Source organism: Panthera uncia, chromosome X, assembly GCF_023721935.1.
Source record: "Panthera uncia isolate 11264 chromosome X, Puncia_PCG_1.0, whole genome shotgun sequence".
Classification (NCBI taxonomy): Eukaryota; Metazoa; Chordata; class Mammalia; order Carnivora; family Felidae; genus Panthera; species Panthera uncia.
The window spans coordinates 104,752,133-104,767,864 of record NC_064817.1 but is presented as its reverse complement, the minus strand read 5'-3'; the positions used below and the strand labels follow the sequence as shown (position 1 = coordinate 104,767,864).

At 39.0% G+C, this 15,732-nt stretch overlaps 1 protein-coding gene across 6 annotated transcripts in view; it reads left to right on the top strand.

The window, feature by feature from the left end:
- The window catches only part of MBNL3 (muscleblind like splicing regulator 3), a 111,472-nt gene extending 97,108 nt beyond the window's left edge, over window positions 1-14,364 (top strand). For 3 of the 6 annotated variants that reach the window (XM_049644299.1, XM_049644300.1, XM_049644304.1), the window contains 4 exons: window positions 1,436-1,471; window positions 4,374-4,468; window positions 5,431-5,504; window positions 7,146-14,364. In XM_049644299.1, coding sequence (XP_049500256.1) covers window positions 1,436-1,471; window positions 4,374-4,468; window positions 5,431-5,487 — 188 coding nt within the window. In that variant the 3' untranslated portion in view covers window positions 5,488-5,504; window positions 7,146-14,364. The other 3 variants (XM_049644302.1, XM_049644303.1, XM_049644301.1) reach the window with 3 other exon arrangements.
- The last annotated feature ends 1,368 nt before the right edge of the window (window positions 14,365-15,732 follow it).

The following is a 15,732-nucleotide window of genomic DNA, read 5'->3' as shown; positions in this document are numbered from 1 at the left end:
GCAAAATGGTCAACATTTTTCTTTTTGGCATGTCTTAGTGTTTGCTTCTTAAGATTGATTCACTTGGTTCAGTCTCAAACTAATTCCTTGACTCTTAGGTATCCCTTTGAAAGACAGTGGTCACCCCTCAAAAAAAATGTTTCACAGTTTCAGCATGGCAATAATATATAGTCTATATATCTTTGATATGCCAAAGATAGTTATAATAAAACTACCCTGGAACTTATAGTGTCGTTATAAGACAGTATACAGTCATATATATATATATAAATATGTGTGTATATATATATATGTGTGTGTATATATATATATATATATATATATATATACACTGTCCTATAACTGTACCATATACTATCTTATGACACTGTAGGTATAGTTGTATATACATATATATATGTACATACATATATATGTATAAAACACATAGTTTTAGCCTTTAACTCTTATAGCAGTTAATATAAAAAATATAGCAGCTTATCATATTTTCCTGATACTATGCAGGGTATTTGGTTACCTTCTACATTCAACTGTATCTAATAGCATAACAGTTTTATACCAAATTGAATAGAAAATTTTGTTCAAATAAATATCATATGTGAGGAGAAATACCTTTCTTCCTATGGTTCAGTACTTTAAGAGTGAGCATATAATCTCTTAGGGATAAATGGAAAATCCTAATCACTGAGAGTAGAGTAGTTTTTTGGTTTTTGCCAGAATCATAAATGCCCCAGTTTGGCAACTATTATGAAGTGATACTGACATGCTTTAAAGTTATTTTAGAAAACTTTATTAATTATGTAAACATACTAAGCACATGGTATTATATACCTGCCCTTGAAACAACCTGTTGGTTAACTGATAAATTAATCAGCTAATTTGTTTGGAAAGAAGACCTAAAAAAAGTCTTTATTTACTAACCACAGTAGTTCTTTATGATATCACTTTAAAAGCACAGTTTTTAGACTTTTTTTGCTGGATTTGGCTGATTTAAAGTCTGGTTTCCTGAGCACAATGTCAGAAGACTCCCTTTCCCCTTAATCAAAAACAAAACTAAAACCTGTCGGGCTGAGCGCCCCCTCTTGATGAAAAGCCTGTTTGCTGTATGTTCATAGTCCAGTCCACGGTTGTGAGAAAGAAGAGGCTGTGGTAAAATGTGCCCAAAATAAATATGTAATTGAAGTGAGGTAATTCCTTTAAAGAAAACTTAATGTTCGCTCTTATACCTAAGAATCCAAGAATTACTTTGATTACCTGGGTTGGTGATCTTAAAACTGAGCTATAATTATAAGCATGGGAAATTACTGGACTTGCATGTGCTCATTAATTAATATTGCAAAGAATATCTTTCGGGTTAAAAATTATTTCTCTCAGTAAAGATGTAATAATGAAATCTCTCTCCTTTACTTTTCACGCTTTTCTGCATGGTGTACAGGGCCCATACTGTGCATGGCACCCGCTTCAAGTGTTGGTAGGTTTTGTACAAACATTCTCAACTTTTTCTAATCTGAAAAAAAAACGTGTTTTTCTGTCATGACTGTGAAAGAGATGAGTGACTGAGTGATGTGGCTCCTGGGCCACTGGCTTGGGGGGAAGGGCATGTGGAGTCGGGGCACAAAGAAGAGAGAAAACAGACAAGGTAAAGCAGGTTGAAAATGTTGCTGGAGTCTACCTTTGCCATCAGGAAAGCTGAGCATACTTATGACAAAAGTTTCAAGAAGCTATTTCTGTCTCCGTTTCCGCCACTGTGGCTACCAGACCTTCCCCTCTCCTGCTGTTCTGATGCACCTCTGTTGTGATCGTAACAGTTTATATGTACACATTATATCTCAGAAAAGCAGTTGCATTGCTGAGCATAGGCAGGCTAGGGCACCTCGTCCCAACTAAGAAGAAAATAAGACAGTTCTGCACTTTTGTAGCTGATGTCCTAGCTGCATTTTGACATTTTCTGAGGATTTAAGATGTAATATGGTGCTGTTTCATATCTTTGTGGAATCTCAACACTGCTACACTCTGGGGTCCTAGTTGGTTGCCACTGTGGCCAAACACTAACCCTGCCATGTGTCTGTTTGCGTCCTACAAATTGCAGCTGAAATATTTTGAAACATTTCCTTATCTAGCCAGAGTGGACACTTTTGTTCTTAGCTTTACATCTGTGACTAAGACATTTTAAAAGATTTCAAATGTATAATTTGTAAAGTATCACAAAATGATCCTTCCCTCCCCCCCCCCAAAAAAAAAGTTATTCATGAGATCTAAATCATTCAATACTCAAATGTTGAGAAAGGATGAGTTAAGCAGAGTGAGAGCATTCTGTAGTGTTCTAGAATGAAGTGCCATGTGCGTGGAAACCAGGCCCAACAGAACCCTTTCAAAATGATTCTTTGGGATTATGTAATTTTTAACAGTCAGTTACACGCAGATCCTTTAATTCGTCACCAACACAATCTGGTGTCCCTCTTAAGACCATTTTTAGGGACACCTGGGGTGGCTCAGTCGGTTAAGTGTCTGACTCTTGATTTCGGCTCAGGTCATGATCTCATGGTTCACGAGACGGAGCCCCGCATTGGGCTCTGCACCGACAGCGCAGGGCCTGCTTGGGATTCTCTCTCCCCCTCTTTCTCTGCCCTTCCCCTGCTCGTGCATCCGCAGGTGCACACACACTCTCACACACGCACGTGATAAAAATCAATAAAAGCCCATTTTTACATCGCCCCTACTGCAGAAGATAAGAAAGTGACTTGTTTCTGGTACAGGAGTTCCCAGCTCCTACAGTCCATGGGAACCAGGCACGGACCAGGAGAAAATAACTCCGTGTGCTACAGGGAGGAATTATCCCACCCCCCCACCCCCACCATCTCATATCAATCCAGTGCTTTTCATCCTATTTGAGAGCTTGCCACGGCTTAACCTTCATCCTGTTGGTTGCCCAGAGTAGATGCAGAACCCAAAAGGGACTAGTGTTACTGAGGGATTGGCTGTCCCCTGAAGGAAATGGAAACGTGTCCACTGATACTGACGGGAGCATCGTACGCATGTGGTTAGAACAGACTTCTGCAAGTTGGGAAAACGTGTCTGTGTCTTCACGTTTTGTGACTCCGTACCCCTGTCTTTGCACCTAAGAGCTCTGTGTAGGAATGCAAACTGCGTGTTTCAGTGGCACTGCATCCTGTATAGTTGCTGTGCTCCTAAAGGGAAAACAAGAGTGTAGAATCGGCATGTGATACAGTAAGGGGTGTCTATAGGTAACAGCTAACCGGAGATACACATAAGGGCTAAGTACAGGATTTCTGTTGATCACCATTTGGGGTACATCTGTGGTTTCTGTGACATGGTGTATATTGATCTTCCTCTCTCCGTGCCATTCACTTGCTCTGTAGACTTTCAGAAAATCTGAATTCAATGGATGTAGACATAAATTATTATATATGCACGCTCACCATTCACACATTAATTCCTTCGTTTGCTTTCCAAAATGAGCTAGGAATGAGAAAAGCATCTAAAAAGCTTTCAAAATGGGCTAGAGACTAGAAAAGGCAAAAGGAAACCGTCCTGAGAGAGATGTTACAGCTGCTAGCCATATAGTCATGGCTGCAATAATTGGGATGAAGACCAGATTTTGCCATATATTTACCATGAAGCACCCTGTGTGTTTGTTTGGTAAATAGCCTAGATTTCCAAGGGCTTTGCCAAAGCCGTACTTAAAAATCTGCGTGCACAGTCCACCGTATTCTTCATATCTGCTCCCCTACCATACACAGGCCCACCAATCGAACTGCCTTGTTGTTGTTGTTGTTGTTGTTGTTGTTGTTATTGTTGCATGTAGATCAGGTAAGTACATCTATAGTTGTCTCTTTGCACCTGCAAATGCAGTGACGATACTCAGGTCTATAAGTTAGTGAACCCAAACACCAATCCACACTTCCCTACTCACACTCAGATGTGCAAACCAGCCACTTGTCTGCTTCACTAGGTATTCCTATAGATAGCCTTGGTAGAATCAGATTCTGTCATATGTACTCCTTGTAACCCTTTCTGAAAATGTGGCCTTTTAAGTCAACTAGAATGTGATTCTGCTAAAAAAAAAAACAAAAACAAAAACAAAAAAAAACTAACTGGTTGAGAATGATTCCATTTTCCTTAATGGTAACTATAATTGGCTTTCCCCTTTTCTCTTTTTAAATTTTTCCCCCTTCCACGCTGTGTTGCTTTGCACTGACTGTGATTGCATGTTGCACCCTGGTGTATCCATCGTGATGATGTCACATGGCTTGTTGCTGTGATACCTACCACGCCCCATTCCATCGTGTATGTCATGGCTGCATAAATTCTCCACCCTTCCGTGTGTTGCTTCCATGGTTTCCTACTGAAAGTGCCCATGATGCACGGTGCAACACCTACCACTGTGTCTGCAGCAACACCACCTGCCGCCAGCGTTCCGTTCGCTGCAACAGCCGCAGGCAATCAGGTTTGGCCATTTATTTTACCTGTTCAGATAACTACAGCGTGTTGGTAAGGCGCAGTATATGCTTTTTGGATTGGCGCGAGATGATCCAGATTCCTATGTGTCTGTTGAGCAGTTGTGACATTTAGAATTTTTCTCGTTGCGTATATTCTAGCAGAATGAATCTGCCACACATCCTCAGATGAATCCGGTTTTCTCATGTTCGCTCAGGTACCAGAGGTTGCCCTTCATATGCCGTATCCACGATTGTTGCTGTCACACCAATCCTCAAATCCATATACTGGGGGTTCCTTAAATGCTTCCTCATGGGTCAGGAGAAGAATTTATTTTCTTTTACTACCATCTTTCTGGTCATTGCGCTTCAACTTTCATTGAGTACAGTCATCACCTTTACCTTCAGATCTGCTGGAGAGAAAGCGAGGTAACACATTTCTCTCCAGGGCACAGAGATCCTTATCATTGCCCAGTGATGACATCAGAGATGTCACACTGACGCTCAGTGACACACAGTGATGACATCAGAGATCTCACACTGACATTAGATGTGCTTGTGTTGTTGTGGTTTTCATTCGCTTTAGGTACTTACAGGCAGAGTCGCAAGACAAATTCTAGGCTGTGGGAGAGTCTTGAAACTGTAATGAGATACGTAGAATAACTATCGTGTAATGTTATGGCTGTTTTGCCTTACGAAGGTGGTAACCATGCTTCAAGACTGCACATCCCACAGCTGCTTCCATTTACAAGTACGATAACCACACGGCACATAGAGCATTAACCCATTGGGGAAACAAACCACATTCAGACCTGTGCTCTGGACAATTAACTATTAGCGGATATGGTGAATATGTCTAAATTTTTCTGTGAAATTGATTCTGCTTATTAATTACCATGCCCCAACAGTGAACAAAATAAATGGAATTCTCTCGAGAAACTATTTTAATCTAAAATCTTTTTTACTACTATAGATACCCCCATTATCAATAGATGAACTGAATAGCAGCATGTTTGTTTCACAGATGTAGAAGTTACCAGTAGAACAGTAAGTTGCTTTAAGTACTAATATGAATAATATGTATAGGTTGTATCTTTTATTTACACAATTGCATTTCTAAGGGCTTTGGTAAATATTTTCATTGATAGATATTGCTTATAACTTAGAGCTTTATTTAAGCATCCTCAACTGTCCAAATTGAAATGTGGGGAGCAAATAATGCAGTTTTTTTCCATGAAAAATGACAGCCGGTACTGTATTTTCCCAATGAGCTTACAAATTCTGAAATGTTTTCCTGTTATTAAAGGAGTATGATTTGTCAGCCCAAGGCACAGATCACTTTTGAATTTTAATCCTTTAACACTTTTCTAGCTTCATTTTTTTTGTTAGTGCTGAAGTAAAGCAAAACAATTTTGTCACAGTTTGACTAAGATGAATATCTTAAAGCCAGTAAGCAGTATGCTTCTCCCATGATGTTGTAGAAGATAGTGCTTTTAAAGTCTGCCATTATGTGTTGCTTTCCATGTAAGTCTATCAGAATTGCTTCAGCTGTTTTGAATTTGAGTGACACAATTTAGTAATGTAATCATTATTTTCATTCAAATCATGGCTTTAAAGAAATGTGTTGTTGTTGGATTCCCCTTCCCCCCCCCCACCCCCACCCCCCACCTTTGATCTCCTCTTTGCCTGGTCCGGGGCAGCCCTAGCACATACTTAATTTGAGCAGTCATTAACTTGGAAAATGTGACTTTTCAAGCCACTTAAGACTCCTAGGTATCTTAATTAATTAATAATAGGGACTTATTCAACAAGTGTACCACTTCTGAATGGCATTTGTTAGTCATTGAAAATTTGAGGTTCTCAGAACTGGCTCCAAACACTCACTCCGTCCTGGGCAGAGCCTACAGCTGACTGCACATTAGATAAACAAGTCCCTTCAACCCTAAGGAGTGTTTTAAAAAGACACCTTCGAGGGCATGGAATAACTGAGGTACCTGTACATTGTAATTGTGTTCAGGGGTACCATTTGGGATGATGGCAACTTGGGAATAGCACCAAACATGAGAATATGGGTTTTGCACTCACTTGCCTGATTCTCATGGGCTGCTTTCTTTACATCAAGGTAAACAAAAGTGGTCAAATATAATTAGCTTTCCAACAGTACATGTTTGAGAATCGTGATTCCTTTCTGCCAGATTCCATTAGAAAACGTAGAGGTATTTGGCAGACCGTAATCACTTCAATGTGTAACAGATGTTGAACATTTCCCCAAAGTTCAAAACTGTAATTTTGTAAAATACTATATACCTAGATTTCACACCTTGGCTATTTCCACATGGCTCCAAAACGTTCAGATTAAAAAGTTTAAAGTTTGGTTAATATTTGCTTGTTGAAGAAAGTAGAGAGACGGGTGGATGTTCATCAAAACGTTTAAGCGTTGTGCGGATAATGCCTTAACTTAGGGCAATTCTGTACATTAGCGCTCAGTGGCAACCATAAACTGTCATGGTATATGACTCTTGGCGACCATTTCTGACAGCCCCATTTCCACAGATGTAGAGCATGAAACTCAGGGTGGGTAATATATTGGCAGTTCATGTACAGAACTGGCACAAGAGACAAGTATCCCGACTCCTGCTTCAATAACCCCTTAATGTTTCTCACTCTTTCTTTCTTCTTCCATTTCAGTCGAAATTCTGAACAACAGAGCTATGGAGTATCAGGATCTCTCCGTGAGAACCTCCATATGGCCTTTCTATATATATTCTCATAGGTCTTCTACCAACACAAGAATAAGTGTGGTACAGTCAATATATTAAACAAAACCCACTTACCAACCAACAAATTCAAACAAAAATAAAACATTAACCAATCAGTGCAGATGTTAAAACATGAATAGAAAACTACCATTTATCTTATCTGAATTATTAGGTAGAACATGACCGTAACATTTTGTCATCTGTTGCATTATTCTTTGTGATTTTCCAATAACAAATATGCTGAGTGAATCTCTACAGTGGACTGTTGGCTTACTGTGCATTCTTGGTGGATAAATGTTCATCTGTTTTGAAGTGTTACCTTACTGTTTTGTTTACACAATAGTCTATTGGGTTGATTTAGAATGTAGCAAGTGTATCCAATACCGTTTTTCCCACTATTGTATTATATTGTATTGTATTGTATTGTATTGTGGTGTGATGTGTTGTGTTAGGTTTTTACATACTATAGTGTTTTCCTCTAGATGTGTGGTGTTTGATTTCAACTAAAATATTACTAATGGGAAGCAGAAATGTCTGTGTTTAAAACCATTACAGATTAATATTAATATGCTTTCTCTCTCTTTAGAACATGTCTGTAGGTTTCTTGGGGCAGACTTTTAAAAGGCCTCACTTTTGAGTGTGCGCAAAGCCTGTTCATAAGCATGCATGTGTATAATTTGTACCTGCAGATCTGACCTTGCATAATACAATCACGTGAGTAGGTATTTTTGGTGAGAGAGAAATAATTACCTGCAAAAAAAAAACCCAGGAAACTTCTTGAAATATGAACCTCTAATCTCACTCCTTAAGAAGCTTGCAAAATTACAATTTACCTGTAAGTGAATTTGTCTGCATTTATCCTAAAAGAATTATGTAAGGTGCCCGTTACATTTTTTGTGATTCAAGGATCCTATCTCCTAGGTTGAGCATCTAAAGCTCAGCCATTTGTCAAATTCAGCTGAAAATTGTTACTTGGAGGCTTAAAGGTATGCTAATTGTAGGTTATAAATTAAACAGAGAGACGGAGGGGTAGAGATAGTTTTTACATTTTGGAGGAAAGTGTGTAAAAAAACATTGCAACGTAACCTTTTACACAAGTGCCATTCTCTGAATACAAATGGCTCGTGCTCTTTAGACTTGTCTTTGAATAATAAGTAAGCTCCAGTCTTGCAAAAGTCAGGGTGAAGGAGATTTGATTCGAAGGGAGGCCCTTGTCCCCCAGATGGACAGTCTTTCCAACTGATCACAGTTGGAGCCCGAGTATGGGTTTGGAGAAATGGCGGGGTGGCGAGGCGGGGTAGGAAGGCATTTTAAATTATTCTCTGATTTACTTAAAACTTATAGGAGGGCTGTCCACGATTGTCTTTAGCTTCCATTCGACTGAATTTCCAGTTCTGCTGACCACTTCAGTGAAGGAGCAGGTGCCTATGCCAAGTGCTGCCCTTCCCAGACTTGATTGACAAGAGTCTCTCCTATCATAACCCAGCCATTTGTTTGTTTCTTTATTTAGGTCTGTTTGTTTTTATATGTATTTGAAAATTATAATAGAGAGGTTTTTAGCACCCTTTGGATGAAACAGACCAGCTATACCCCATAGAGCTGAGCTGAATTCACATTACTAATACTTATGAAATAATTTATAACCAAGTAAAATAGTAATTCCTATGGCATGTGATGTAGCTCCTCCATATACTCAGCGATTAAAGTTACTATTCTTACACAGTGCTGGAACCGTAGGATATAATATTTGCTACTAAATATTTATTCTTTCACTAGAAAGCATGCAATCATCAAATTTAACATGTAAACCAGGTTTATTTTCCTGCATGAAAATGACAGGCAAAGAGAAAATTCCCACTTAGGATACCTTAAGCTGGCTAGCAGCATTTGAATCACAGAACGATGGAGTTGGCAAACCCTTCTCACAATCGATGAAACCGAGGCCTAGGGCATGTGACCTGCTCAAGGCCACCTGCCTACCTGATTGGTGACAGTGAGACCCTGAACAACTCTCCTGACTTTCTGTTGTTCCTCTGTTTCACATTGTTTGTGCTTCGGAACATTTGAGACCCCATCCCGAAGCAGATCAGTATAGCTCAGGATACAAAAGAGCAAAAAATAGCTGTTTGGTATGTGATAGCCTGTTGTTCTTAATTCGCAATCCCAGATCCCGGTCATCGGTAATTTCAAGATATTGTCATCTGTTAACAGTATTGCCTGGGGTTACAGAATAAGAGGTGTCCTGACTTTTACCTGTTGATTCCTTGAACCACTTAATTTCTGTTTCCCGAAATCTTAACATTCTTAGAGAAGAAAGTAGTGTATGCCTTTGTGAAATGACTTGTGTGTAGAGCTGAGTTTTGTGTAACTGTGCCAGTCCCTTTCCGGAAGGGCAGAGCTAATCCCACAAATCGGGGAAGGATACACCTGAGCCAGACTGGTTGTATTCCTTAAAGGGGTTAGAGATGTTTTCAGTGCAGAACGAACTCTTTTTGTGTCATTCGACGTTCCGCGAAAGCATGCTGTCTCATTTCACCTTTGAAACTCCTGGCGAAGATGCACATAGACAAGAAACCTAGAGAACAGCAGTGTTTCTGATGCTGTGAGCACTGGAAGACATCAGTAGTGACTTGTTTTTTAGTAAGAGGGTCCGTGAAGGATATTCAGGGTAGTTGTAGATTTGGTGCCATAATATTTGATAATGGCTGGCATTTTACAAGTTGCTTTGTAAATGAATTTAAGGAAAGAAAACTCAAAGCACTAAAGTTTTGATCAGATGTGAAAGAACTTTGACAAAAAGGCAATTTTAAGATAGCACTCTTTAAACCAGTTGTGCAATGTCTTATTCAAATTATGTTTATTCAAGAAAAGAAGAAAGGAAAGTCATTAGACTATAAATTCGCAGTTCAAAAGCCAAGTCACAAGACTAATCAGTGACTCTAAACAACAATTTACTGGATGAATTGTATATATTAAATTCCAACCACTTGTGATTCTTAGTTAACATTTTATAAGCTTTGTATATGACAAGGGCTTCTATTCTTATTTATCCAAAATTATTGTCTTTGTCCACTTCTCTCACTCAGCCTTTTGCAAAATTAGGCCAGAGTACTGAAACTTGGATAAAACAGGTCAGGTATACAGAGAAAATCATCTAGAAGTTATCTGTTAAGAGGGTTTTAGTAGTATCCAAAATTTTTTTTTCAAAAGGCACTATGTGACCATAAGTATATCTTAAAGAGGGATAAAGATTAAATTAAAACCAAATGGATTCATAAAATTGCTACTTAAATACAGTATTTACTTTGACAATTGGAGCATGATTCTCTAACCAACTGTTGCGTTTCATCTCACTTGTCTAGACTAGAGTCTAATTTGTAGTTCATTGTCATGTGAAAAGCCATCTTCTCCCTCCTCCATCCACCTTCGCCATCCGTTTTTTGAACATGTGAAAGCACTTTGATCTTGCCGTTAAGTGTTGTCCTCTTTTTGTCTCTTCTCCATTTCTACACACGTTGAACTAGAAGTAGGGAAATCTGATTCCCCAATTCTGTTGAATAGATGTAGGGAGATAGTGGCCTAATTTTTCATTGTACCAGTCAGTGCCTGTCAAAGGCACCGGAATGAATAGTATCGAAAAGAGTGTCACAACTTTTTTTGCAAACTTAGTTGATTGCGTCATCAAACTGTCGATTTAATTACAAGATCTGGGTTCTGAGCACCAAGTCACCGATTGGTGCCATGTTTTCATTTTTCTTTTTTAGTTTTTAAGGTTTTCATTTCACTACGTTTTTTGTATCTAAGTAACTCATGAACTTAATTTTGAAGGAGAGTTAGAGAAAGTTGGATTTTACTACATGTATTCAACCCACCTAGATAGGTTTGACACTGATACTGAAGCATGACAACATAGAGATTATAGTCCATAGTTATTCTTTACAGCTCACAGTTTAAGAACAAACTTAACTTTATATACAAATAATAATTTTTAACTAATTATATTTAGTCGTTGCTTGAGCAACAAAACTACAACATGGCTACCTTTAGACACATTTTTTTGATAATAATTTTACTTGTAAACTATACATGGTTTTTGACAGTATGAGCCTGTAGAAGGTACAGCTCAAAACTCAGAGAACAGATCTAGCGGGATTTTCCTTGAAGCCCAAATTGCCACGCAAACGCTGAATGTGTGTCCTTGTATGACTTTTGGATCAAAAAGTTTACAACACATGGATTCTAGAGTCAGCTTTATAGCTTATAGAATTTGTTGTGTGGATAGGGTTATTCCACAGTGTTTAGACTTCAAAACACAATTATTGCATTTATAATCTATTACCTGACCTTTTTTCATGACGTTGTGTTTTCCAAATTACCCCGTGCAGGAGGCGTAGCTGTCACGGCAAAAATTCTCTTTTCTGGAATTGTGTACTCACACAAATATATCCAAGTGAGGATTGAAGAATGATGAAAGCCTATTTTGAAATGAATTCCGATTTGTAAAACCATGCATAAAGATACTGTGGAATGACCCCTTAACAGTGTTTGAGAGGCATATGCTGCAGCCAACTGATGGTCTCAGTTAGGGTGCGACTGTGTGAGAAACACCTTTTTTGCACTTATGTACATAGTCCATGAACACTATGCTTGGAGTTTTTTGTTTTTTTAATATAAGAAATCTGTGATAATAGTGGAAAAGTTAGTAAGATAGAGGTATTTCTAAGGCCTTGAGAAAGAGGGGGATTTTGCTTAAGAAGATGTAACTAAAGCCTGATGTTGCTTTGCTGTTGCGGAAGCTTTCTGGTTTGCTACAGGTAGGTCACCAAAAGAAAAGACTGGTAACTGGTTACTCTCCATTGTAAACACACGCACACGCACACACACACGCACACACACACACACACACACACCAGGCAGGGTTCTGGCAAAGGTTTTCTTTTTTCAATGGTTGCGAGCAGTAAAACACCCTGTAAGTTACAAGATGGAGAGTTCCATTCTGATCAACAGAGATTTCATCTTTGATAGAAAATTCCATATTGAGAGGTATCAGTTACATCAATTAATACCCACTTCAGTGACAATCAAATTGTTAACATTCACCACTATTTCCCCCTTTAAAATCCATATCCTAAAACCAAATCGGCAACCATTGAAAGACTTAATTTAACAATTAAGTGTGGCCAGCTTGGGGCATTTCGTTCCCTCTAACAACAACAACAAAATACCCCTGGCACAGCTGTTCAGTGGAAGCTGTTTTCTGACTTCCCTTTACCAGATTAGAAAGTGCTTCACTGTGCCGCCACAGCCTCCCACCGCTTGACCTAACAGAAGAGAACCAGTCCCAATCTTACATACGGAGCTGGAAAAGAATGTTTTAACCAGACCGTCCCTGACAATTGGAGCTCCCCTATCACGTACCAGTCACCATTTCACTTTTTGTCGTCTCCAGGCAATGAGGTTAGATGGATGACCATTGGTACCTGGAGTCTTTCGCGTCTTGGGGTGTGTCACCCTCGCCTTGGAGAAGTTACCCACCCTGGGATTAAGGGAGTTGGTATTAGTATCACTTACCCATGTTGATGGTCCTCATTTACAGAGACAGGAAGATACGCCAAAGCCAGCAAGCAACCAAGCCTTAACGGTTGTCCAATAGCTCAGGGCCAGTTGGTTGGCAATTTCTCTTTTTCTCCCTTCAGCCCTTAATCATTTAGAGTCGGCTGTACAACTAACAGCCCGACCGTCTGACCAGCATTTCCACTGGTATAAAATGTAAGCATTCATGCCTTCTGTAGTTAGGGACTCCCAACTCCAACCTCATCGCCAACATACTTTCCCAACTTACCCTGTGTTCTTGTGTTGACACTTCCTTGTGCATCTGTACGCCACGAGAATATATTGTCATGAGGTCAATAGACATGTAAGATTTTAAGTGAAGAATCATCTATAAAACAGTAAGAATGAACCTAGAAGCATCACAAAAGATAACCGATTAGTTGATGGCATGTTGTGCACACTGACAGCCGTTGGGTCACGCTCTTTGGAGCTCAGACACAGTGGCTCTATCTCAGTAAGTCAAATTAGAGAATGAAGTATAACAAAATGTGAATGACTCGAGGCCAAAAAGGGACCTTTGTTATTAAAGCCGGGAAAGGGTTCAGTTTGACTAGTTCGTACAGTTTCCAGAGCCTCCACCTGGCCTGGAAAGAACCATCCATTACTACTCCAAAGCAGGATTATTCCAGGAAATTTGATCTTTAAATAGAACCCATCCTCAATTATACCGTACCCGAAAGGAAAAAATATATCACTATAAAATAAGCCACAACTATTTGAAAGTATTGCAAAAATTCTCACCTTCTACATTGTACACCTTCTACATTGTATTACTTTAATTAAAAAAAATACCTCTGTAACAAGACCTAAAAGTAACCCAACTTTAAGCCATGCTCTTTTCTCCCAACCACACAACCTAAAGATTTATCTGTCATAGAACTGCATGGTTGCAAAGCTTTATGTCTGTATACAGATGCTATTTGTTCATGATGGAAACCAAATTATTCTGTTGCTGTGTCTTTTGTGTCTAGCAGTTGAGAGAATGATCGGGCCATCATACCCTTGGGTTCTGGGGTTGCCCTTTTCAAAATAAATTTCCTTTTATTATTACTGTTAGTGCTTGATTATTTGCAAATGAGCCATTTGTTATCACGGCCCCAAGTTACAATCTTTTAAATGTAAAGATGTTCCTAAATGTACTCTTTTTAAAAGAGCTTTCTGTAATGTTTGTATAACAACGTTCCAGTATGATGTAGAAAATGGAAGCACACATTTGGGGCAGAAGAATGCCCATTTTGAGATCCCCGTGGAGAAGAAAATTATTAGCCACATGCAACAATTAACAATTTAAATAATGACCACAATAGTTCAGAAATGTAAACTGTTCGCATCATATTTTGCCTCCAAAATGCAATAGTTCATTCCCTCAACTGCTATCAGTAGGTTAGATGCTTTGACTTTTTTCTGTTCTCCCCCCCCCAAATTATAGTGCTCTACTGCTTGTTTGTGTTTAGAAGTGTGCATTATGCAGTCATTTTAGTATGCTACTTCTGCGTTGTTTATTTTTGGTTCTTTTAATAAAATGTGTAAATGTCTTGGTTATGTCTTTTTTTTATGAATCCATATTCACACATTAGGAGTTTACTTAAAAGCTACTCCTGTTCTAGTATATCAACCCTAATATTTAGTAATTCTAATACAAAATTTAAATTTATGATTTGGTTCAAAGATCTATTTCATGCATAAAAGAAATTTATTTCCAGATATACCTTCAGTATTATGAATTATATAGATAATACATTCATTGTATTAGACATATTATTTCTTTGATAGTGAAGTTACTAACACCGGAAAGGCACATTTGTATTTTAGTAAAAGAAAACTAAACATTTTGAGATAATGCTTACTGGCTTCTATTGTGCTTCAGAAATCCTGAGGCATTTTATAAGATACGTTATTAGAAGTTTGTATTTTCTGGTAATTCATTTCTATCTTGCATCTTCAGTGGAACATAGGAAACCAGTGTTGTTCATTTCATTTTTTTCAAGATGGGCATCAATGGTTTCATAACAATGAGATGCATGAATTTTTCCATCAAAATGTTCTCTCACTTAAAATTGGTTTTCTCCAACAAATGGCACTGGAATGAACAGATAATGATTTTTCTTCTTTAAGAAAGCAAAATGTAACTTGATAATACTTTATTCTGACAGATTTCTAACTACTTAAAAAACGCTAGTTGGGAATTTCTCTGGATTGGCCACTGTTTGGTAGTCGGGCTGGTAGAAAACTCAGGCGAAGAGGCTTTGGCTGAGACGAGAGGCTGTGGCAGATTAAAGTATTCTTCAGGTGTCTGTAACTGTGCAAAGAGCCAGGGAGGAAATCCAGTGTCGGCCGAATCATACAGAGCTAAGAGCTCCCTCGTCCCTTGTTCCCTGCTTTCCTCTTTCTGCTGCGTGTGCCTCCCACTATGGCACTTCTCGATAAGCCGACTTTGAGCCCGTGGGCGTGTGGTACATGTTTCTGTGAGTCTGTGGTAATCCCAGCATGAATACCAGTTCACTTGGACATTTACAAAAGGTCTTTGGCCCCTTCAGAATCCAGTTTATGTTTTCTTCTTCGAAGCTGCTGAATGATAGATAAGCATTCAGGGCAGGCATTCCCAACCACAATCAAAATGGAGTTTCTCTTGGCCAGAGGGAAGCTGACCCACAGGCAAAACCGGATATGGATGTAAAGGTTAGCGTGGTGCTTTTCAACCTCTTTGTTCAGCTCTTCTAAGAGTCTCTCTGTGGTGGCTTCTGGCTCCCTAGAAGCCCCAGGTAGCAACTTGGGCCTGCTAACCCGGACAAATCTGGGCTTTTTTCCTTCGGGAACTTCCCTGCTGGGCACCTCAGGCTATGGAGAGCAGCTCCGAGCTGAGATCTAAGAGACCACTCACGCTATGGTTTTAGACTGGCAGT